Source organism: Spermophilus citellus, assembly GCF_964194105.1.
Source record: "Spermophilus citellus genome assembly, chromosome: 3".
NCBI lineage: Eukaryota > Metazoa > Chordata > Mammalia > Rodentia > Sciuridae > Spermophilus > Spermophilus citellus.
The window spans coordinates 60,860,404-60,886,979 of record NC_138184.1 but is presented as its reverse complement, the minus strand read 5'-3'; the positions used below and the strand labels follow the sequence as shown (position 1 = coordinate 60,886,979).

Below are 26,576 nucleotides of genomic sequence, written 5' to 3'. Positions count from 1 at the left end.
ATTTAGCTAGTCCTGAAAGGATGCAGTAATTAGGACAGATTCATTCTGTAGAATGCTAAAGAAAGCCTACTGACATATACTTTAGAGCATAAGAGATGTGTAAAGCTAAAAAATTGCATAAAATTAATGTATTTTTATGAGTAGACTGACATTGGGCTTTACATTTTATTATATTTTGACTTGTCCACTGGTATCATGGCAGTGATGTGTCCTTCTATGTCAATTGAGACTTCATACCAATCTGCTCTTGCACAGATTTAGCCTTATTTGCTTGGCCCAAATCCTCTCAGATTTTCTCTTTAAAGATAAACATTTTCTTGTTTTCATTAAGAACATTGTCAAGAGTTTTCTAAATAACCTTTGGAAACCATCATATTTGATACAGAATCTCTTCTTTATAACTTTTTTTTTGTGCTTCTCTCTGGACAATGAATGTTCTGCCTGTTGTTTACCAGAGGTGTTTGCTTTGTTATTGGAGGTCATGAAGCCCACCACAACCTGTAGGCTTTCTTTTTATTTTGCTTCCAGTTCCCAGACACAAACCACAAAAGTTCCATGCATTTTCAGTTAAGGAAACAACAATCATATGATTGAAATGTCTGAAAATTATGAAATAGATCTCAAAACAAATTATAAATAACAAGGGAAATTGAAGAATGTTCAAGACTCACAAATGTAATTCTTGTTTATTTTTTATGTTTAAATGTGATTATCTCTATAGTGTCTTTTAAAAAAGGCTCAATCCCCATAGATTTATAACTTTTTAAAAACCAAATTTATTATTTTACATGAAAGTTTATCCATTTTTATGTATAGAAAGTTAAAATTTTATGTATGTGCCCATAAAATATCATTTCATTGACTTGATTATGTCTTCTTAACATGTGTCTATGACTCTTCTTATTTATAATAACTCTTGCTCTCAAAATTGTTTTAATTTATTTTGAACTTAATGTTTATCCTCCCCACCCCCCAGAATTACAGGACAAATAAATTTTGGTAAATATCAGGTTGTACCATTTAGTGTATATTTCAGAAAATGTCATAAAAGATAAATACTGTTATTACTATCAGATTATTTTGGTTGTTATGAATCAATATGTGAAAAACTCTTAAGAGTAATATGTGTAAATGTGAAATGGTAAAAAAGGATTGTCATTTCTGCTTGTTATTTTAATAACATTGATGAATCCCATAATATATTTTAAACTCACACTCTTCAATGAATGTTCCCCTTAGGTCTACCTAAAAGTTTCTTATATCAGTGTTATTGAAACAAACTGTCAGATACAAATATGAGCACAATGCAGGAGAGGTTACACACCATGCAATGGATTCTGTCATCAATGTTGGTATAACTGCCTATAATACTGACAACATTGGTATGAAAACAGTGGTAAAGAAAACTGCAAAAGAAATGGGGGGAAAAAACTCCTTGAGGACTATCAGATAACTGATTCTTCTTTGAGAGAAAAGGGAGCAGCAAATGCAAGTATGGGAATTGAGAAGGATGAATAGAAGAGGAAGTAGAAAATAAAGAAGCAAAAAGAAAAAAAAAATGATTGAAATGGTAGGAGTCACCTATATGAAAACCTTACCAGGTGGAGAAAATTTTGTTAAATGTGCCTATGTGGAATTCCCTGTAGATTAATCAGTATTTTTAAAATGTATGCAATCCTACAAAGTGACTGTCATACATTGTATGACAAATATTTCACTTCTAAGGAAAATAATCAGTATTCTTGCCCCCTTTAGAAATATGTTATTATATTCTCAGTAAATTTATATTTTCCCCCAAATGCTTCCAGAACGGTTTTTTTTTTGAGAGAGAGAGAGAGAGAGAGAAGAGAGAGAGAGAATTTTTAAATATTTATTTATTTATTTATTTTTAGTTTTCGGTGGACACAACATCTTTGTATGTGGTGCTGAGGATGGAACCTGGGCCGCATGCATGCCAGGCGAGCCCACTACCGCTTGAGCCACATCCCCAGCCCCCAAAACGTTTTTGTAGAAAAAATCAAGCTTATAATACATGTGCTATGCCCCTCATTAAACTGTTGTAAAACTAGATTGATATCTGTCATCTTTCAGAAAGAAGGTTACTTATCTACATAAAATTTGGTGTTTACTAACCTTAGTTCTATTTATAGTGTGAATGAATAACTTAATATACTGCCTCCTTTTTGTGCACCAATTGTCGATATTTTTAGACCCTTCTCATATTTTCAGTGTGTAAGCTAAACAAAAACTATAATTCTAAACTAAAAGAATAGTCAGATAATATTTTAAGTGTTTCAGAAAACAAGAATAAAGTTGATCATGGAAATGAGGTTCTATAAAAATTATTTTGTACCTTATGTGTTGGTTCTGAAATGAGATTTTTAAAAAATTTGAAAGAAATACAAACACATCCGCAAATCGTTTGCACTGAAAATGGTATTTATTAATTAAAGGCCTAGGCATTTTTTTTCCAGTATGATTGTTACTGCATTAAAATTCGAAGTGACTATTTTCAGCTTAATTGGATGAAAAATACCCTAAGAAATCATTTTACCCTATGTTCTTATGTTTTTCTGAAAGGCTAACACTTTGTAAAAAATTTTAAAAAAGAGAGAGATTGAATTTACTGATGGCTAATATACTTTTAATTTTGGCTTCAGCCATTCAATTTATTAAAAAGCCAATAAATTCTTAAACGGGAAGGTACTATTTGTGATCAAGGCAAATAATATGAAAAATTTAGGCACAGCCCAGGGTGTGTAGACACGATAGTTTCCACTTTGGTAGAAGCTAAATTTAAGCCACATATACATATAAATAACTAATAGCTAATGGCATTTTGTGTTTGCTTACTGATTTTTTAAAAAATCATATTTTTTATAGATATAGTCTTTTGTAATCCTTTCTGAACCTTCATTGGCTAGTTTATCGGACTTTATAAAAAAATATCTAAAGAAAGCGCTTTGTGTATGAATTGGCCTTGAGTGTTTTTATTGGGCTTGTTGTTTAGGATTGCAGATTTGTGGAAATTTTCATAAGGCCAAAGGTAATGCACACTAGTTGATAAAATAGAAATAAAACTGAATAGGTCAATTAACAAAAACATGGTCAGTGTGTTCTTTACTTTCCTTATTTATTAATTAGTCTCCGTATTTATTATTTATCTTATTTCAGGAACTAGTGACATTCAGGGATGTGAACATTGATTTCTCTGAAGAGGAATGGGAATGCCTGGAACCTGCTCAGAAGAATTTATACAGAGATGTGATGTTAGAGAACTATAGAAACCTGGTCTTCCTGGGTGAGGATAACTTTCTTCAGGATTTCTAAATAAGTATTGATATTTAATTTTCTTTACTTGAAGAACATTTTTTTACATCTAAAACCTAGTTTTATTTATTTGTTCTTTTATAAACTTAAATTTTTTTCTAATTAGTTTTATATGAGAGTAAAACACATTTTGACACATCATACATAAATGGAGTATAACTTCTCATTCTTCTGTTTGTACCTGATGTAGAATTACAGCAGTCATGTCATCATATATTCACCTAGGATAAAACTGATTCATTCTACTATCCTTTCTACACCTTTACCTCCTCTTTCTTCAATCTCCTCCATCTAATCTAAAGTATCTCTGTTTTTACCTAGCTAACCCCTTAATGTGAATTAATTAGCATTTGTATTCTAGATAAAATATTTGGCCTTTGGTTCTTTGGGATTGGCTTATTTCACTTAGCATAATGTTTCCCAGTTGTATCCTTTTACCAGCAAAGCCATATATCACTCTTGTTTTTGGCTGAGTAATATTTCACTGTGTAAATGTACCATTTTTTTTTATCCATTCATCTGTTGAAGAGCACCTAGGTTGGTTCCATAATTGAGCTGTTGTCAATTGAGCTCCTATATACATCGATGTGGCTATGTCACTATAGAATGCCGATTTTAAGTTCTTTGGGTATAAACTGAGGAGTGGGATAACTGGGTCAAATTGTGTTTTCATTACAAGTTTTATTTTAAGGAATCTCCACACAGCATTCCAGAATGGTTGCACCAATTTGCAGTCCTACTCCCCACATGTTTGCCACATTCATGTTGCTTGTACTCTTAGTAGTTTTTATTCTGACAAGTGAGAGGAAATCTAAGTGTAGTTTTGATTTGCATTTCTCTAATTGCTAGAGATGTTGAACATTTTTTTCAAATATTTGTTGATCAATTGCAATTCTTCTGTGAAATTTCTTAGTTCCATTTATTGATTGGGTTATTTGTTCTTTTGGTGTTAAGTGTTTGATTCTTTATATTTCCTGAAGACAATGCTCATTCTGAAGTACACGTGGCAAAGATTGCTCCCAATTTGTAGTCTGTCTATTCATGTTCTCATTGTTTTTTTTCTGTAAAGAAGCTTATTAGTTTGGTGCCATCCTATTTATTGATTCTTGATTTTACTTCTTGAAGTTTAGGAGTCTTGTTAAGGAAATCAGTTCCTAAACTGACATGGTGAAGATTTGGTGCTATTTTTTCTTCTATTAGGCGATGGATCTCAATTCTATTGCCTAAGTCTTTGATCCACTTTGAGTTGATTTTTGTGCAGGATGAGAGATAGGGGTTTAATCTCATTTTGCTACATATGGATTTCCAGTTTTTCCAGCAGAGTTGTTGAAGAGGCTATCTTTTCTCCAATGAATGCTTTCAGTGCTTTCTTTCTAATATAAGATAATTGTAATTCTGTGAGTTTATGTGTCTTTTATTCTATACCATTTTTCTACATGTTTGTTTTGGTGCAATAGCATTCTGTTTTTGTTACTATATCTCTGTAATATCATTTAAGTTCTGGTATTGTGATGCCTCCTGCTTCACTTATCTTTCTAAAGGCTGCTTTGGCTATTCTGAGCCTCTTAATTTTCCAAATAAATTTTATGATTGCTTTTTCTGTTTCTATGAAAACTGTAATTGGCATTTTAATAGGAATTTTGTTAAATCTTTATAATGCTTTTAATGGTATGGCCATTTTGACAGTGTGAATTCTGCCTTTCCAAGAGCATGGGAGAATGGGAGATCTTTCCATCTTTCATGGTCTTCTTCAATTTCTTTCTTTAGTATTGTGTAGTTTTAATTGTAGGGGTCTTTCACCTCTTTTGTTAGATTGATTCCCAAATATATATATATACACAAACTTTTTTTTTTAATTTGAGGGTTCTTGTGAATGTGGTAGTTTTTCTAGTTTCTCTTTCATGTGATTCATCAGTGATGTACAAGAACATGTTTGATTTGTGGGTGTTAATTCTATATCCTGCTGCTTTGCTGAATTCATTTATTAGTTCTAAATTTTCCAGTGATAATATTTGGGTCCTCTGAAAATAGAAATGTAGTGTTAGAAAATTGTGATAGTTTGAGTTATTTTTCTGTTAGTTTCCATTTAATTTATTTCTTTTGTCTTTGTTCTCTGGAAGGGTTTTCAAGGATGATGTTAAATAAAAGTGGTGAAAGAGGGCATCCTTGTCTTGTTCCAGTTCTTAAGAGAATTCATTCATTTTTTTTCACCATTTAGAATGATGTTGTCTTTGGGTATAGCATATGTAGCATTTATAATGTTGAAGTATATAACTACTATTCATAGCTTTTTTTTGAACATATGTTGATGCTATATTTTGTGAAATGCTTTTTATGCATCAATTGAGATAATTATTATTCTCGTCTTTAATTCTATTGTTGTGATGAATTATGCTTATTGATTTCTTATGTTGAACCAGCCTTGCATCCCTGGAGTGAACTCCATTTATTTTAAATATGTTTTTGTTTGTGATTTGCCATGATTTTATTGAGAAGTTTTTCATCTATGTTCATCAAAAATATTGGTCTGCAGTTTTCTTTCCTTTATGTGTCTTTGTCTGCTGTTTGTTATCAGGATGAGCTTCCTGAGATGAGTTTGGACGGTTCTCTTGTTTTGTTTTCATGTAATGATTTGAGGACTGTTGGTGTTAATTCTTTGAATTTCTGCTAGAATTTGGCTTAGAATCCACTTGGTTTGTAGAACTTGGCTGATAATCCATTTGGTCCTTGGCTTTTTTTTTTTTTTTTTTGATAGCTCCTTCTATCTTTTTAGTTGAAATTGATGTGTTTAAATTGTGTGTGTCCTCCTGATTCAATTTGGTTCTGTCATATGTCTCCAAAAATTTGCCGACCTCTTCAAGATTTTCTATTTTATTGTAATATAAATTTTTGAATTAGTTTCTGATTATCATCTGTGTTTCAGTAGTGTCCATCATGATATTTCCTTTTTCATCACAAATTTTAGTAATTTGACTTGTTCTCTTTCTCTTAATTAGTGTGTCTATGTTTATCTATTTTATTTATTTTTTCAAAACAACTTTCTGTCAAGAAAGTTATTTTTTTGTTTTAATGTATTATATGACAGGAGAATGCATTACAATTCTATAACATGTATAGAGCTCAAAATTTCATATCTCTGGTTGTACACAAAGGAGAGTCACATCATTCATGTGTTCGTGCATGTACTCAGGGTAATAATGTCTATCTCATTTCACTGTTTTTCCTACCCCTACTCCCCTGTCTTTCCTTCCCTCCTCTTTGCCCTATCTAGACTTCATCTAATCCTCGCCTCCACCACAACATTATGAATTAGCATCCTTAAATTAGAGCAAACATTTGGCATTTGTTTTTTAGGATTGGCTAACTTCACTTAGCATTATATTCTCCAACTCCATTCATTTACCTGCAAATGCTGTGATTTTATTCTCTCTTATTGCTGAGTAATATTTTATTGGGTACATATACTACATTTTCTTTATCCATTCATCAACCGAGAGGCATCTAGGTTATTTTCACACTTTAGCTATTGTGAATCTTGCTGCTATAAACATTGATATGGATGTGTCCCTGTAGTATGCTGTTTTTAAGTCCTTTAGTTATAGACCAAGGAGTGGGAAACATTGGTCAAATGTTGGTTGTATTCCCAGTTTTCCAAGGAGTCTCCATACTGCATTCCACATTGGCTGCACCAATTTGCAGTCCCACCAGCAATGCATGAGTGTGCGATTTTCCCCACATCGTCATCAACTTGTTTTTTGCCCTTGATTTCTTCTGCTATGCATTGGTTGTTCAATGTTAGATTAGCTTCTGTTTTTTTCTTTTTGTTATTGCTGTTGTTGTTTGTTTGTTTCTTTTACTTTATCATTGATTTCTAATTGTTTTTCCATTATGATCTGTTAGAATGCGGGTATGTTCTCTATTTTTAAAAAAATTTTGTAGAATTCTTTTGTGGCCTAATATATGTTCTATTTGGTGTTGGTGTTGTTGTTCAGTGGTAGATTGCTTGCTTAGCATGCGTGAAGCACTGGCTTAAAATGTTAAGCACCACTTATAATTAAAATGGATAATCTAAAAATTAAAAAAAAAGAATCTACACAGTCTATTTTAGAGATGCAACCATGTGCTGCTAAGAAGAAAGTGTAATCACTTGTTAATGAATGAAATACTCAATATATTTCTTTTAAATCTAAATTGTTGATTGTACTTTTTAGTTTTGTGTATTATTCTTTGGAGGATATGTCCTCTGGTGAGAGAGGTCTGCTAAAATTACCCAGTGTTATTATGCTATGGTCTATTTGATTCTTGAAATTGAGAAGGGTTTGTCTGGTGTGTGTAGATGCTCCATAAATATTAACAAGTGTTATGTCTTGTTGATGTATTATTTGTTTATACAGTATGGGATGTATTTCTTAGTCTCTCCTGATTAATTTTGGCTTGAAGTTAACTTTATCTGTTATGAAGACAGAAACTCCTGCCTGTGTAGGAAATCCATGTGAGTGATATATTCTTTTTCATCCCTTTGTCTTTATTCTGTGGATGTCTTTGCTTATGAGGGGAATCTCTTGGAGATAGCATATTGTTTGGTCTTCATTTTTAATCCATTCTGCCAGTGTATGTCTTTTAATTGATGACTTTAGTCCACTTACATTCAAGGTTATGATTTAGATATGATATGTATTCTCAGCCACTTGGGTTTATTTCTGTTTTTTAAGTTGAAATAATTTCTCCTTTGATTGATTACTCCTGTAGCATAATTCCTCCCATTGCTGATTTTTGCTTTGTTTTTCAGTTTATCTTCATGGAATATTTTGTTGAGAATGTTGTGTAGTGCAGGCTTTTGAGTTGTGAATTTTTTTTTAACTTTTGTTTATCATGGAAGTTTTTTATTTTATCATCTGAAGCTCAATTTTTCTGGATATAGTATTCTTCATTGAAATCCATTTTTTTCCACTAAGAATGTGGTATTAATATCCTAGGACCTCCTATCTTTGAATGTCTGGCTTGAAGTCAGCTGAGATCCCAATTTCTCCCCACTCCATATGTAATCTGATATTTTTTCTCCCAGCCCTTAAAATTCTATCCTTATTCTGTAAGTAATTTTCATTATAATGTCTTGGTGTGGGCCTATTCTAATTATATGCATTTAGTGTCCTGTAAACCTCTTCTATATGATTTTCCATTTCATTCTTCCGGGTTGGGAAATTTCCTGATATTATTTTATTGAAAAAATTGTGCATTCTTTTGGTTTATATCTCTGCTCTTTCATTCATTTCAATTAATCTCAAAACTTCCGCTTTTCATGTCATCTCATATGTTTTGGATGTTCTGGTCATGGTTTCTTAATACCTTCTCTGCATAGTTAGCTTCATTTTCAAGATTATGTATTTTGTCTCATTGCCTGAGGTTTTGTCTTCCAAGTGGTCTAGTCTTTTGCTGATTCTTCTATTGAGTTTTTATTTTATTTATTGATTTCTTCACTTTGAGGATTTCTACTGTTGTTTTATTCATTATTATTTTTATTTCAGAATCTCTGCCTTTTGAAGTGATCTGGAGGGTTGTCTTGAGCATAATGCTCCAATCTCTAGATTGCTGGAGTGAAAGAGGTAATGTAATTGGCAGAATTCCTGGAGGCAGTGTTTAGGTTGAAGTAGGCTCCAGACTCTTCACTGAACCCTATTGATTTGGAGATTTTAAATCAGCACACTTCCAGGGTCCAAGACTTACTGGTTCAGGCTGAAAGACTATACCCCAAGGATTTCACTTGGATTCCCTTTTTGTGGTGGGGATCCAATTGTTAGTCCCATACCTCACATGCAGACCCTATAGTACCTGGTCTTGGATTCAGTCTCCAATTTCTTCCCCCTTGTTCTTCCAAATTCCTTACCAGAAGCAGCTCTCTCACTAGTATTGTAAGGAGCCAGATTGGAGAGAGAGGTGTCTGGAGGCTGAACATGACCAGTAGTCTGTTAAGAGACTACCTCTCTCCATGTTTGATTTTCTCCTGGTCATGTAAGAACACTATATGTCATTCAGTGTGCGTTTATTTATTGGGCCTGTATTTCAGGCCAAACTTGGATTTACTAGGCATTGGTTCTGTCTGCTGCTAGCCTCTTTGCTGTGGCTGCAGAATGTTTCCTTATGATGTCCTCTGCACACTTCTTGGAGGGATGGTAGCTACTCTTCCTCAGCAGGATACTGGATACTACATCTTTCAGGTTTGTTGGACAATGTTGTTGATATCTAAATGCTGTTTCCAGATATGCTTTGGGTCTCCCAAGAACCCATACAGGCTATGTTGCCTGGGATTTTTTTTAAAATTTTTTAAAATGTCCAACCCCCTGACTCTCCAAGTCACTCCTCACTGTTTTTTTTTTGAACCTATCTTGGAAAAGCTGCGTGTCTGCTTTTTTGTTTTCCCACCACAGAGCAACCAGGAAGGCAACCTCTCTATTCTGCCATCTTGGAAACCTCCCCCACAATAATTCTTTTTATTTGTTATTTTTAGTTATGCATAAAAGTAAAACTATTTGATCCTTTATACAAGCATGGAATACATCTTATTCTAATTGGGAAACCAATCTTGTGGATGTACACAATGTTGAAATTCACCATGTTGTATCCATATATGTACATAGGAATGTAATCAAATTCATTCTCCTTTATTTCTATCCTACTTGTGTGTGTGTGTGTGTGTGCGCGTGCGCGCATGCTGGTTGGGGATTGAACCCAGGGCCTTGTGTATGCAAGAAAAGCACTCTACCAACTTAGCTGTATCCCCAGCCCTCTGTCTTCCTTTCTTCATTCTTTGTCTAATCCAATAAACTTCTATTTTTCCCCTCCCCACCCTCCCTTGTTATGGGTTAGCATTCACATATCAGACAACATTCAATCTTTATTTTTTTAATTGGCTCTTTAATTTAGATGATGATCTCCAGATGCATCCACTTACAAGCAAATGTCACAAAGTTATTCTTCTTTATGGTCAAGTTATATTTCATTGTTTATATATATATTACAGTTTCTTCATCTATTCATCTTTCATTGGACATCTAGGTTGGCTCTTTAGCTTAGCTATTTTGAATTGTGTTGCTATAAATATTGGTGTGTCTGTGTCAATGTGATAGCTGATTTTTAACTCCTTTGTATATATACCACATAGTGATATAACCAGGTTAAATTCCATTCCAAGTTTTTTTTTTTTTTCAGAATCTCTATGCTACTTTCTAGAGTGGTTGCACCAATGTGCAAAAGAAATTGGAACAAAACTGCAAAATTTTGAAAGCTACCTTGAAAATGCTTTATGCTACACTACACATTAGAATAAATTCATAAATATATAGATAATAAACATTCATGTAATTCCATCTACTAGGAATTCTGATGCAGGAGGATTGCAAATTAAAGACTATCCTTAATAACTTAGCTTTCAATTCTTACTTTTTAGGAAAAAATGGCATTTTTTTTTGTACAGAAAAGAAAATGTTTTATCTTTTGTATAGTGTTTGAAATTTTAATTGTGATCAAAACCACAAATAAAACTTGCTGTTTTCAACATCTCAAATATACTTAGTTCAAATTGTTATATAATGTCTTTAGAAATTTTACATCTCAAAAAAATGAAATCTCATAAAAACAAGGTTTATTTATATTCCCTCATCTCAAACACCATTCACCATTTTCTTAAGAATTTTTTTTAAGTTTAGCTATCTTATTTATATTAGTAGAACAGTTCAGTATTTTTCTTTTTAAAAATTATTTATTTATTTTTAGTTTTAAGTTGACACAATATCTTTATTTTATTTTTATATGGTGCTGAATATTGGACCCTGTGCCTCACGCATGCTTGGTGAACACTGTTTTACTGAGCCACAACCCCAGACCCACTTCAGTAGCTTCTAGTGACTTATTTCTTTTTAGAAAATCTGCTTTATGTTTTTCCTTATTATAGATTTTACAAAATTTTCTCCCTTTTTGGACTTGAAAAATATTCTGTAGTTTATATATTCTAAATTTTCTTATTTACTCATTTCAAGGAGTATTTGGTTTGCTTTGACATGATGTCTCTTTTGAATAATATTTTAACAATTGCAAATGTCTTAATTTGCCATAAACTTTTGGGTTTACTACCATACTCACTTAGGATTCTATATGCCTAGTGGTCTAACTTGTTGCCAGTATTAACTATTGAATATTGTAGCTTTGTAAGTGAGAAAAGAGCATTGTTCGGATTTGTTTGTGTTTTGAATATTTTTGAGTTATTCATAACAATTTGTAGAATATCTTTTTTATCTTTTTGGGAAAAATAACATTTGGAGTTTAATAGATATTGCATGAACTCTCAGATAACTTTGAGGAGTAGAAATCTTTTAATTTTGCCCTCCAATTCATGAAAAAGACCAAATGAACTAATTGTGAAATATTTATGCATTTTCTAACATCACTTTCACTTTTTTAAAAAATACTTTTTAGTTGTAGTTGGACATAATATCTTTATTTATTTCTATGTGGTGCTGAGGATTGAACCCAGTGCCTCACAGGTGCAAGGTGGGTGCTCTATCACTGAGCTACAATCCCAGACTCACTTTCAATTTTGATTTTAATTTTATTCCATAATATATAGGAAATGTTAATATTTTCATATTTTTAAACTTTTTATAACTGGAGTTATTCTATCCAGTATAATATTTCATTTGCTATTGAAAACATTACTTTTGTAAATGTAATTTGTTTAAAATAATTTTTCTGAGTCTTTCTTTTTTTTCTGTTTGGTGATTCCCAATTTGTTTGACTTTATAAGAAGCTACAGTGTTATTTTGTACTACAATTTATTTCCTATTTTTTTGTCTAATTTTTTCAATGTTTGCTTTCTATATTAGGGAAGTATGATGTGAGTTACAAGTGTTCATATTGTTATTGTAGTAATGTAGGGGGGAAAAAGTTTCCATTTTTAAGTTTAATTAATGTGTTTTGGTAATGGGGATTGAGGCCAAGGGTGCTGAACCACTGCTCCACATCTCTGGTCCTTTTTATATTTTATTTTGAGACATAATTTCCCTAACTTGCTTGGGGCTTTTCTCAGTTGGTGAGACTGGTTTGAACTTTCAATCCTGTGTCAGCTTCCTTAGCCGCTGGGTTTACAGGTGTGTGCCATAGCACCTAGCTACTTTCATCTTAATTTAATTTTCTAGTTCACCTGTCACAGTTTTCTATATTAAAAACTGTTTTATCCCATGTAACTGTTATTTCAAACTATGTTTTTCATATTATAATTTTGTTATTCCTCTTTTCTTTTGGTTAATGTTGTATGCAGTATTCTCATTTTTTTTGCATTTTATTTGTGTCTTTACCCTTGAAGCATTGTATACACTATATACAATAGTATTTTTTAGATTAAATTGTATTAGTCAAGCTTTGTGATTTGATTGGTGTTTTATAATGCTGCAGGTACAATCAAACAATTTTCTAAAAGTGAAGAACTTATTACACCTGACAGAGTTTTCTACATTTCTTATAATTGATTATTCCACTTTTCTTAATCAGTTAATTTGTGGTTCATTGATTTTCAGACTGACATGCTTTGATTTCTTTCCCATATCCCTTTGCATATTGTATGGCTGTTTATTTTGTAACTCACATGAGATTTTATAAAGATTACATTATGGGGCTGGGGTTGTGGCTCAGTGGTAGAGTACTTGCCTCACATGTTTGAGGCACTGGGTTCAATTCTCAGCACTGCATATAAATAAATGAATAAAATATAGTCTGTTAACACTAAAAAATGTTTAAAAAAAGATTACATTAAATACTTTAAATTTACACTGTATTTTGAGCTAGTAATAAATTTATTTTGATTTATTATAAAATTTTGTTTTATTCTAGTATACTTTCACAATTTTGATAATTTTACAGTTATTTTAATATTGCGTATACATTAACAAGTTCATATTCATTTTTATGCTTTTATCTTTCAAATTCTATTGCCAGATTAAGTGTTTTGTCTTTGGAAGTGATGTTTTTTCCCCAAGAGAACTTTAAAATTTCATGTAATTTGTGTTGCTGTGCAGATTTATTTTTCATTATAGTGGATTATTTTAGTATTTTTGGAGGCCAGAACTAGTGGTGATGCTCTTTGTAGGCATTTATATATGTTAAAAGTGTTTATTTTTCATTGCTTTTTACAGATCAAACATTGTCAAAGGGGTAAAAGAGAAAAAAATGCCAACCAAGAAAATATATCCAGAAATCCGTTCTGTATTGTAAATCTTCCTAAGGAATTGCATAATAATTATATAGAAATACCTTTCTAGGACTTACATGTTTTTTGTTTGTTTGTTTGTTTGTTTTTCTGACCTCAAGTATTTCTCTTTTTGAAGTTTATGGAGGTACTAGAGATTGAACCCTGGAGTACTTAACCACTGAACAACATATATAAACCTTTTTGTGCCCCCCCACCCCCCCACTAATTGGAGATAATTGGACTTCTTAGGTTTTGATTTTGGTTTTATACCTCATATTTATAAATTCTGATTTTTTAAAATGGTATTGTGGATGGAATTTTTTGGGTATTTTACAACTAAATTGTGTTCTCGGCTCCTGTCATTAAAGAAACAAAAGAAAACAAAAAAACAACTTTTTGGTTTTTTTTGTCGTGATGTCGTGAACTTGGGGTTGCCTCAAACTTAAGAAGCTCCTGGCTCAGTCTCCCACATTGCTGGGATTATAGCTGTGCACATTAATCCTTGATCTTGAAATATAAAATTGTTCAAATATAAAATTTTATATTTTTCAAATATAAAACTTCTGCTTGTATCAACATTTTTCTGTGATTTTTGTTCACTTTTCTGTATTCTGTTTTAGCTCATTAAACTTATTTTAAATTTTTATTTTGTATACTTCAGGTAATCCATAACTCTCAGTTTTTTTTTTTTTTTGTTCAATTCCTGCTGCTTTAGTTTGTTACATTGGTTAAGCCTTGTTTTCATTTTTTTTTGTGTGTGTATTGTGCATTATTTTTAATTGGTTTTTCCATTTGAAAATCAGCCAGTAATGGATTTTGTAGTCATTTTGGTAAATAGTTTGGATGTTATTAAAAAATAGACAAAGTGATGCATATTGTCAATCCCAGCTAATTTAGAAGCCATACTAGTGTTTCAAGTTTGGGACAAGTCACAACAATGTAGTGACAACATGTTTAAAAATAAACAACTTTAAAAGGACTTGTGTGATAACTCAGTGGTACAGTATCTTTGGGCTTAATCTCACGAATCATATATAATTAAATTTAAAAGTAGACGTTTTTGTGAACTCAAAATTCAAATCTTAATTATGTGTCCACAGGAGATTTGATCAAGATGTTCAAGTGATATCTCCACTGTTTATTGCATTCATCATTTACAATAGTAAAGTTATGTACTCAACCTATATGCGCATTAATGACTGAATGAGAAAGTATGGAATTGTTCTTATTAGTTGTAAAAAATCTTGTCATTTATTGTGAAATAAAGCAGATCTAGAAAATTCAGTTGCAGGAGCATCTGAGTTTGGAACCAACTCAGATGAGTAAATTGATGTTCCCAGGCACTGTGTTTGGTGTAGTGTTGTTCTACATCTGCAATATTTTATTTTAATGGGCATAAGAAGGGTGAGAGTTGTGTTGGACCACATGAGTGTAGGGAGTGTATTGTGCTGTATTCCTAATAAATGCTAATAGAATGAACAAGTGTTTTCTAAGTACAAAACTGATTATTATAAGAAATAATACAGGTTTTCATTCCCTTGGTGTATATATATATAAAATTTCATATTTATATATATTCAAAAATACCATGATATATCTAGTAATATATAAAGTTTAATTTGTCAATGAAATAAATCAGTACATAACAAAATTTTAAAAATCCAAAGCAAGTCATTTACCATTATCATCATGTGTTGGGTGTCATCTGTGTATAGAGACATAGGCTATGCCATGTTTTTAATTGTCTCTCAAACTTGTTTTTAGTGTGAATCTTCTCAAGACATGTATTTTTCCAGTGAAAAATTTTGTCCATATATAGTTTTAAACAATCCATAGAGCTCTGTTGAATGTTTTATTGTCATCTAAATATCTAGTTTCTCCAGGACCCTTGTCATGAAAGATAGAAACCAGGTTTTAGAGAGTCTTCAAAAAAGTCACATATGTTTGCATATATTTTGCATTTCTCTTTTTTTCACTGAGAGAAGAGAGTAGGTAGATTTTTTTCGTAGTTGTACAGTGGAAGGAAAGATCATGCTTGTGTTTTCCCAGAAGGTTCATTTTGTCCTATTTGGGTACTGAAACGTGCCATCAAACATGGACCTAGAGCCAACATTCAAATGACTAAAATTTAAACCAGAGATGTCAATCCTCACCCCGGCAGGAATAGGAAGCTAATATAGAGGAAAAGGATGAGTATGGTTGGCCCTGCCATGCAAACACTCAAACTGCCAGTGTGTAAGCAACTGAAGAATCTTATCCAAAAGACTGAGCAGATGGTTCAACAAAAAGGAGATATTAAATCTCCAACCACAATGTTTGTGGTCATGATAACTCTATTGAACTGTGAAGGTGTGTGGGGTCCATGTAGAAATTCATTGGACCTATTTTGCATATCCACTTATAGTACACATGGTGGTGTGGACTGAAGAATCCATTCCAATATTTACTATTGATCCTGATATGATGGGATGTTTTACAGATATTCACATTACACCCATCCATGTAACTGGATTTCATTATATTGGCTACAATGAGCAGTTACCTATATGCAGGTTCCATGATAAACATGCTGGCTGTTTAAAAGTATCTTTTGAGGGAAAGAGAGTATATGGGGGACCTAGACCAGCCAATCATGCTGGCCCATGGTACTTAAGATTATGTGTCGGGACAGTTATTAAAATAGTACATTCTCATAACAAGCCAGTCATTTCCAAGGAACATTTACCAATACCTTACTGCTCCAATTGTTCTACAATAGAACTTTGTACCTTTCTTAAATGAATGAAATGTGGAAATGTCATGCCAGTACAATATAAAGTTTCTAGAAATAGTGGTTATATTTTGGATTGGTCTCCAAGAATTGGTAAAGGAGAAACCTCTAAGGATGCCATGACTCCTGGGACTTTTATTGGTAATGATCTAACTTCCAGTGGAGTTGGTATTTTAAAAGATCTCTGGTGTTTAATTGCAGCCTGATGTTTTCTACATTATATAAATGGCCCTCTGCCTGACTTTGTAGGCTAGAACTGCAAATATGTTTTCTGCTATGGCCGCTGTATTCAATCTCCTTATGCTTTAAATCTCAAAATATGTTGAAACATTATGCATGGTATATTATTGGAATGATGTGTTTGCTACTAGTTCTTTTTTGTATCATGATAATAGGTTGTTGTGCCCTGAGAACAAGGATATAGGAACCTGAGATAACTGCCCATTGTTTGCATTTAAAAAATATATAAGGGGGATACACACAAAACCACCTGTGAGCTGTGTGTGAACTAAAACAATATTGAAGCCATTAGGTAGGAAAGTCTGGTGTCTGGAAATCCCAGCAGAAATCCTGCTGGTTTGAGAATGTGTGGCTTATGTGGCTTCTTACCTATCTCCATTACAGTTCAGAACAGCATCAGTGATGGGCATGACCCATTAAGAGCGAAACAAACTGCCTACCCTCACCCATAACCTATTATTTTGTGAAGAAGAAAGTACAGAGACAAGAATCCTCCCACACTGAAATCTTATACCTATGGATTCCCCTTGATCTATACTGCTATAACTACAGCAAATGCAGGCTCTATCTTTGTTGGATGCCACACCCTTCTGATTGGCTTAACATGTCATTGCACCAAGTTTGTAAAACATTTCTTCTCTTTTGTGTGTATTTCATGCTTTTAGTTTCATAGGTTTTATTTCGCAGCCCACCCATCCTTCCAACAGAAATGCCCATGTGGGATGTTTGCAAGAACATATACTCTAATATGGTTTTGGTGTTTCTCACAATGTAATATTGTCTGTACATTTTTATTTAGTTTATGTATTTTTGGAGTAATGATGTCATTGCATTTATTAAACTGTTCTCCTGCTGATGTCCTGACAGTGCTATAATTTCATATCGTACATTTGCAAAATTTTCTCAACCGTTTCTCAATCCCTGAGATGTCATAGCAGTGACAAATTTGGCAAATGTAAAGAATGTGGCCAAGCTTTTAATCAAAGCTCAGTTGTTCTATCCCAGAGAATTGATGTTAATGAGAGCTCCGAGAAATGTAAAGAAAGTTCCAAAGCCTTACGACAAAATTCAACCCTTACACAAAACTAAAGGTATCATTCTGGAGAGAAGACTTACAAATGTGAAGTATGTGGCAAAGCTTTTAATCGAAGAACTCTTGTTATTCAACACCAGAAAATTCATACTGGAGAGAAACCATACAAATGTAAAGAAATTGACAAAGTTTTTAATGAAAGATTACTGCTAACTGAACATCACAAAATACATACTGGAGGGAAGCCCTATAAATGTAAAGCATGTAACAGTGCTTTTAATCCAAAATCAGACCTTACTAAACACCAGAAAATTCATACTGAAAAGAATCCCTACAAATGTAAAGAATGTAGCAAAGGTTTTAATCGAAAATCAGACCTTAATAAACACCAGAAAGTTCATACTGGAGAGAAGCCCTACAAATGTAAAGAATGTGGCAAAGGTTTTATTCAAAGATCAATACTTACTTATCACCTGAGAGTTCATACTGGAGAGAAGCCCTACACATGTAAAGAATGTAGGTAGCAAAACTTTCAGCCACTCTTCAAGCTTTATCAAACACCGGAGGATTCCTACTGGAGAGAAGCCCTACAAATGTGAACAGTGTGGCAAAACATTTAATCTAAAACATAATCTTGTTCAACACCAGATAATCCATACTGGAGAGAAACCATACGAATGTAAATAATGTGGCAAAGGTTTTAATTATAGATCACTGCTTGTTGAACACTATAGAATTCATACTGGACAGAATCCCTACAAATGTAAAGAATGTTGCAAAGCTTTTAGCCATCATGCTGGCATTATCAAATACCTGAGAACTCATAGTGGAAAGAAGCCCTACAAATGTGAACAATGTGGCAAATGTTTTAGTCAGAAATCAAATCTGGTCCAACACCAGAGAATTCATATTGGCCAGAAACCCTACAAATGTGAAGAATGTTCCAAAGTTTTTAGTCAAAGATCACTACTTACCGATCACCATAGAATTCATACTGGAGAAAATCCCTACAAATGTAAAGACTGTGGCAAGGCTTTTAGGCAATATTCATGCATTTTCCAACACCAGAAAATTCATACTGGAGAGAAGCCCTAGAAATGTAAAGAATGTGGCAAAGCTTTTAAGCAAAATTCAGCATTAACTAAGCACCAGAGAATCCACACTGGAGAGAAGCCCTACAAATGTAAGGAATGTGCCAAGGCTTTTGTCCAAAGATTAGTACTTACTGGACACCATAGGGTTCATACTGCACAGCAGTCCTACAAATGGACAGAATGTGGCAAAGCTTTTAAGCATATTTTATCAATTACTATTCACCAGAGAATCCACACTGGAGAGAAGCCCTACAATTGTAAAGAATGTGGCAAGACTTTTACCCAAAGATCAGCATTTACTGGACACCACAGAGTTCATACTGCAGAGAAGCCCTACAAATGTACAGAATGTGGCAAAGCTTTTAGGTATCATGCAAGCATTTTCAAACACCAGAGAATGCATGCTGGAGAGACGCCCTACAAATGTGAACAATGTGGCAAAACATTTCATGAGAAATCAAACCTTGTTCAACACCAGAAAATTCATACTGGAGAGAAGCCATACAAATGTAAAGAATGTGGCAAATCTTTCAAAGATCAGTGCTTGTGGAACATCATAGAATTCATAATGGAGAGAATCCCTACAAATGTAAAGAATGTGGTAAAGCTTTTAGGCATTGTTCAAGCTTTATCATATATCAGAGAATTCATACTGGAGAGGAGCTGCACAAATGGCAACTTTTTAAATGAAAGGTTCTTGCTTACTGACCATAGGAGAGTTTATACTGGACAGAAGATGTATGAATGAAAAAAATTTGGATGAACTTTTAACAAAATATTAGACTTTAAATATCTCTAATGAACATAGATGCAAAAATTTTCAATAAAATTCTTTGAAATCGAATACAAAAACATCAAAAAGATTGTGCACCATGATCAAGTGGGATTCATTCCGGGAATGCAAGGTTGATTCAACATACGGGAATCAATAAGTGTAATTCATCACATCAATAGACTTAAAGATAAGAATCATATGAACATCTCTATAGATGCAGAAAAATATTTGACAAAATACAACACCCCTTTAGGTTCAAACACGTTTGTAAAGGCTATCTACGCTAAGCCTCAGGCCAACGTCATTCCAACGGAGAATATTTGAATGCATTCCCTCTAAAATCTGGAAGAAGACAGGGTTGCCCTCTCTCACTACTTCCATTCAACATAGTTCTTGAAACACTGATGATAGCAATTAGACAAAAGAAATTAAAGGAATAACTAAAGGAAATGAACTTAAACCAGCACTATTTGCTGATGACATGATTATATACATTGAAGACCCCAAAAACTCCACCAGAAAACTTCTAGAACTAGTAAGTGAATTCAGAAAAGTATCAGGATGTAAAATCAACACCCATAAATCAAAGGCATTCCTGTATATCAGAGACAAATCCTTTGAGAAGGACATGAGGGAAACTACCCCATTCACAATAGCCTCAAATAAAATGAGATACTTGGGAATAAAAAAAAAAAAGAGGTGTAAGATCTATACAATGAAAACTACAGAACCCTAAACAGAGAAATAGAAGAAGACCTTAGATCGAAAGTTCTTCCTTGCTCATGGATAGGCAGAATTAATGCTATCAAAATGACCATTCTAACAAAAGCACTATACAGGTTCAATACAATCTGATCAAAATCCTAATGGCATTCCTCATAGAAATAGAAAACACAATCCTGAAATTCAGAATAAGCAGGTGGTATTGCTATACCAGACCTTAAATTAAACTTCCGAGCAATAGTAACAAAAATAGCTTAGTACTGACTCCAAAACAGGCAGGTAGACCAATGGTACAGAATAGAGGACACAGAGACTAACCCACAAAATTACAATTACCTTATATTAGACAAAGGTGCCAAAAATGCACTGTACAAAAGATAGCATCTTGAACAAATGGTTCTGGGAAAACTTGAAATCCATATGCAACAAAATGAAATTGAATCCCTGTCTCTCACTTGCACAAAACTTAACTCATAATGGAACAAGGACCTAGGAATTAAACCAGAGAGTCTGCATCTAATAGAAGAAAAAGTAGATCCTAATCTTCATCACATGGGATTAGGCCCCATCTTTCTTAATGAGACTCCTATAGCAAAAGAATGAAAATTAAGAATCAATAAATGGGATGGATTCAAACTAAAAAGGTTTTTCTCAGCAAAGGAAACAATCTGTGAGGTGCCTACATTCTGGGAAAAAAATTTTACCCCTCACTTCAGATAGAGCATTAATCTCTAGGGTATAATAAAGAATTCAGAAAGATAAGCAACAAAACAAAACAAAAACAACAAAAACCCATCGATAAATTGGACAAGGACCTGAACAGACACTTCTCAGAAGAGGATATGCAATCAGTCAACAAATGTATGAAAAGATGCTCATCATCTCTAGCAATCAGAGAAATACAAATCAAACTAAAAAAAAAAAGTGAAATGTCATCTCACCTCAGTCAGAATCGCACCTATCATGAAGACAACAAAAAGTGTTGGTGAGGTTTAGGGGAAACGGTACACTCATACACTGTTGGTGGGACTGCAAATTGATGCAACCAATTTGGAAAGCAGTATGGAGATTCTTTGGAAATCTGGGAATGGAACCACCATTTGATCCAGCTATTCCTCTTCTTGGACTATACCCAAATGACTTAAAAATTGCGTACTACAGTGACACAGCCACTTCAATGTTTATAGCAGCAGAATTCACAACAGCTAAACTGTGGACCCAACCTAGATGTCCTTCAGTGGATGAATGGTTAAAAAAATGTGGCATTTATTTACAATGGAATATTACTCAGCATTAAAAAAGAATAAAATCATGGCATTTGCAGGTAAATGGATGGCATTGGAGAAGATTATGCTAAGTGAAGTCAGGCAGTCCCCTCCCCAGGAAAAACAAATGCGGAATGTTTTCTCTGATATAAGGGGGGTGGCTCATAGTGGAGTACTGAGGGAGAAAATGTGAGGATTAGATTAATTCTAGACAGGGAAGAGGGGTGGATGGGATTAGCAAGGATGGTGGGATGTGATTGTCATCATTATACAAAGTACATGTATGAAGACTTGAATTGGGTATCAACATACCTTTTTATACAAATGGAGATATGAAAAATTTTGGTATATGTATGTGTATTAAGAATTGTAATGCAAGTTAAAAGTACATGTATATTGGCGTAAATTGGCGAGAACATACGTTGTATAGAGATACGAAAAATTGTGCTATATATGTCATAAGGAGTATAATGCAAAAAAATCAGTTTTTATTAATCTCTGGAGAATTCATACTGGAGAAAAGCCCTACAAATGTAAAGAACATGGCAAAGCTTTTAGAAGTTGTTCAAACATTATCAAACTCCTGAAATGTCATACTGCAGAGAAGCACTACACATGTAGCAAAAATTGGAAGATCAATTATTAAACATCAAAAATTTGTAGGGGAGATAAGCTCTATAAATGAGAACATTGTTCAAATACATTTTGAATGGTTCAACCATATACCACATCAGAGGAATCAGCAGAGAAATTTTACCTTTACTAATTAAAAAATAAATAAAAATAATAAAGACAAAAATCTTTAACAGTTGTTCATATCTTACTCAGACCCTGAGAATTCATACTGGTGAGAGTTGGTGCAACTGGAAAGAATGAAAACAAATTTTTCTCCATTTCCAAAACTTTACTAAACACGAGGGACTTCATAGTGCATAGAAACTCTAAAAAAAAAAAAAAAAAATTTTTAAAAATATCCAACCCCATATTTAAATTGAAACTTTCTTCATCTAAAACCTCATTCTTTATCAAATTTGGAAGACTTTTTTTCCAAAATATATGCCTATATATAGATAACAGTAAAATATTCACCATAAATACTAAAACCTTGAAAAATGTTAAAAGTAAAGTCTTATCAAGGTCTTATATTTTGATTTCCTTAAGAATCCATAAGAGAAAGCATTTTAGCATAGAAAATGGGAAATTGCATTTAAGTTTTGCTGAAAATTTATAAATAGCATTAGCTAATGTGGTAAAAATAATGAGATCTTCACAGATTTCATACTATACTGCAGATATTTCATTTCTGATTGAGAATAAATTAATTATAAATTAAAGATGATTAAGTGACTTCACTTCTGGAAATTGGAGTAAACCTATTTTTTTATGCTCTATTACATCAGAGGAAGACCTATCCTTATAATTTTTAACCTGTAATTTTTTTTTGAGATTTTATAATGTCAATTTTTTTTTCTTTTTTGTAATGTGGACAGAACTCAGGGTAGCTTAGCCATTAAGTGATGTCCCCAGTCTTTAATTTTTTTTTTTTTTTGAGACACATTTCCTTATGGCCTTGGTAAGTTGCTGAGGCTGCTCTTGAAACCTCGACTATCTTTCCTGAAACCTCCTTGATCACTGCGTAATAGGCCTCTGCCATCATACCTTGCTAATTATAAATTTTTCGTATATCCATGTTATTGTGAAATTTGTTACTAAATAAAAGTGAATGTTAGCTTGCTTATCCCTGTCATGTATTGAATCATGTTACTATCAAGGCATTGCATTTTACCAAAGATTCTACATAGCAGTAAAGCATACTAAATAGTGATATATCATCTCTACTAATTATTCTCGAAAACTTAAACTCACTTATTTGGGGAGTACAATTTGTATAAGTCAGATTGTTATGCATTTCTACTCCTTGTAGTTATGGAGAAATTAAGGATATAGAGGCCACTGCATGTCTGGAGAGTCAAAATTCTCCTGGGATTATGAAAACCCCAGAAACTAGGAGTCACCAATTCGTATTCTGTGGAAAGGAAGGGTCCCTGATGCTTTCACTGGTATCCATATACTCTGTAGTGCACTAGCCCATTCTGGCAATACGAATGTCTGGTAACCAAAAATACTGAATAAAGTGTGCAGTTTTTCATGAAGTCTATAAGAATAAACTCAGAAGATTGACTAGATTGACTTTAGAACTAGAGCCCAATATGATACTATCTGTTTGGTCTTAGACAGGCACAAGGGAAGGAACTCTAACCAATAACATGCAAAATAATGGTTGTAACACAAGAGTCTCATATGCATAGAGTAATTGAAACTCCTACATAATTCATTTCACTAGATATTTTTTATATTTAGATACCTTTTATTCTACTTATAATTTGCAATGCTTATTTTGTTTTTTAGAGTGTAAGATACATGGCATGACATGAGCTCACAAAGCTATACAATTTAATCCTAATAGGTCTGGATTATTATTGTTGTTACTTTCAGGTCTTAGAGGCAAAGGAAAACATGCTACCACACAAAAACAAAATTCTTATTCAAATAATCCACTAGACTATGTATGAGTCATGTTCAAAAAGTAAAAACACTAAAATTTATCCTGTATTTTCTCCATGTGTTAATCCTTTGGTCAATAAAACCCTCAGGAATATTAATTAAATTTAAATTGATTGAGAAATAAAAATAATGCAAAAAATATTGAGAACCTTTGAAATAGAAATAGTGTTTATGGTTCTTGATTATTATTTTCAGCTACATAATTGTCACAGCTATGCTTCTCTACCTTTTTTGTTAATCTCTACTCCTTGTCATCCTGGACAGGAAACTTTAAAAACAAATTAATTTACATGTAAGAAGCCAAGCATTAAAGAAGCCAATCCCAAGAAACCAAAGGCTAAATATTCTCTGTGATAAGTGGATGCTGATCTGTATTGAGGGTTGGCTGGTGAGAATGAGAGAACTTTGGGTAAAGGGGAGGGAGAAATGCAGAGGAGTATGGAGACAGGAACGATGGTGGAATGAGATGATCATCATTACCCTAGGTATATGTATGAATGCATATTTGGTTTGACTCTACATTCTGTAACAGAGAAATGAAAATTTGTGCTCTATGTACAATGAATTGAAACAGATTTTGCTACGATGTGTAACTAATTAGAACAAATAAAGAATCAAAACAGATGTATTCTAAATATGATAAGTATGTGATTTCAGAGAGAGTTAGTATAACTTCCAGAAACCATAATAAGATGTTTAGTTTGAAGGAACATTGCTTTATATTGCATTGATTTATTAGAGGCATTTTCCCAGGAGTGAAGAAAAAGCAAAAAACATCTTTATCATTTTCAGTTTAAATATATCCCATTCTATTTAGTTAATGACCACCTTAATTTAAAAAAATTATAAATAGTTTCCAACAAAAAATAAAAATAGAGAAAAGAAAACATGAAAGATTTTCGTAGTCCATGTGCCTGCCATGACCTTTGCACATCCTTGATGAAACATCTTAATAATGCTGTGAAGTGTACTTGAGGGGATCACTAGATTACACAGGTTTTTAGAATAGATTTCTCTGAATTCTATCTTTTATTTAAGTATTCTTATTGGGAAGATTTCAAAGTCACGGCCATCGAGAGGATGATGTGGCTGGCACTTCCCAGTTAGGGCTCTGAAAATCTACCTTGACAGTTACAAGCTAGTTGACTTCAGGTGTTGATGTTTCCCTGATTTATAAGTGTATTTTCTTCTCTTGTATGCCTATCTATTTCACCCTTTTGTTTGATTCCATATTATCACTAAATTAAATTGTATCTCATGTTAAGGTTGTGTCTTTAAGTTTCTCTTGCATCTGATCTTCCAAATTGAGCATGTCCACATGTATGTACTTACATACACATGCTTGTATTATACAATTAAAGCAGTATTTTTAGCATGTTTGTCACCTCAAATATTTTGTATTTGTATGAGGAGAAAATTGAGAATGCTTTCTTTCCTTTGAATGCGTAATACATTATCAATAGCTATAGACACCCTACTATATATTTGCCCCTGTCTCACCTCTGGTTTCATGTCTTTCCATATGATTTTGTCTCCTTTCCATGTTACCAACATGATTTCATACAGTATGATATGATATGTAGCAAAGATTGCAGTCACATCAGACTGATGGCACCCATTGATTTTGGAGTTTCAGCCTCCAAAATTCTGAGTAAATTAACTTTTTTTTCATTATAAATTATGCACTCTTGGGTATTTCTTATAGCAATAGAAAATGGATATTTACAGTGTCATTCAACATCATAAGAATTGTTTTATACTTATTTGTAAGATTAGACTGTATATTTACCTGCCTGGCTGTATATGGGTTAAGATACTCTATTTAACCATTTTATTTAAGCTTGATGGCTCTATTAGCATTTCATAAGGAGTTTTTTTTACGTACCCTAAACTTGTCAATGTAGAAATATGAAGCAAATTTTTCCAAGTAAAAAATTATTGGTTGATAGATTTTGTTTAAAAAGTTTAATAATGTCTCTTTTGAGATTTAAGGAATACTCTTTCATGTTTGGGCCTATTTATAAAAAAAAGTTCCATACTTCTAAAATATGATGATACAGGACACACATTCCTATTTCAAAATGAAGAAATAAAGAAGTGAAACAAAGGAGCTAGTCTCAAGTAAGAAAGAAATTCAGAGTGGTAGAGATTAAATCCCAAATCCCCATGACCACTGTCGAGTGTATATTCTGGTGAGGTTTACTCTCCCAAGTCCTTGGAGAACTCAAGACTTGGAACTTTGCTAGTTTCAGTGGCTGAAATCTAGGGCCTTATGCTAATATCAGTGATTTTCAAACATGGTGCAGAAAATTGATACCCAGGCAATGTTTTTCTGGTAACTTCACTACATTCTCTTTAGGAATTTTCCCATGTGGGGTTGCTGAAGGAGTTCATACACTGGTACAAGTGTTTGTTCTCTACTCCCATGCTTTCCTTTGTAATTCAAACAGAAGCTGCCATGCCTTGTAACTCTTGAATTCTGTGCACCTCCAAACCCAACTCTACCTGAGCAGCATGATCCAGCACTTGCACATCATGCATCTG

General features: G+C 33.1%; 2 protein-coding genes across 2 annotated transcripts in view; both read left to right on the top strand.

Moving 5' to 3' along the window:
* LOC308643747 (uncharacterized protein) overlaps window positions 1-26,576 on the top strand; it is a 738,434-nt gene that overhangs the window by 107,033 nt on the left and 604,825 nt on the right. The window lies entirely within an intron of this gene.
* Window positions 1-26,576, top strand: part of LOC308643349 (uncharacterized protein) — a gene marked incomplete at its 5' end in the record, with an annotated part of 82,270 nt that overhangs the window by 40,032 nt on the left and 15,662 nt on the right. Inside the window, one exon of the mRNA XM_081283239.1 lies at window positions 3,175-3,301. Coding sequence (XP_081139365.1) covers window positions 3,175-3,301 — 127 coding nt within the window. The remainder of the gene's footprint in view (window positions 1-3,174; window positions 3,302-26,576) is intronic.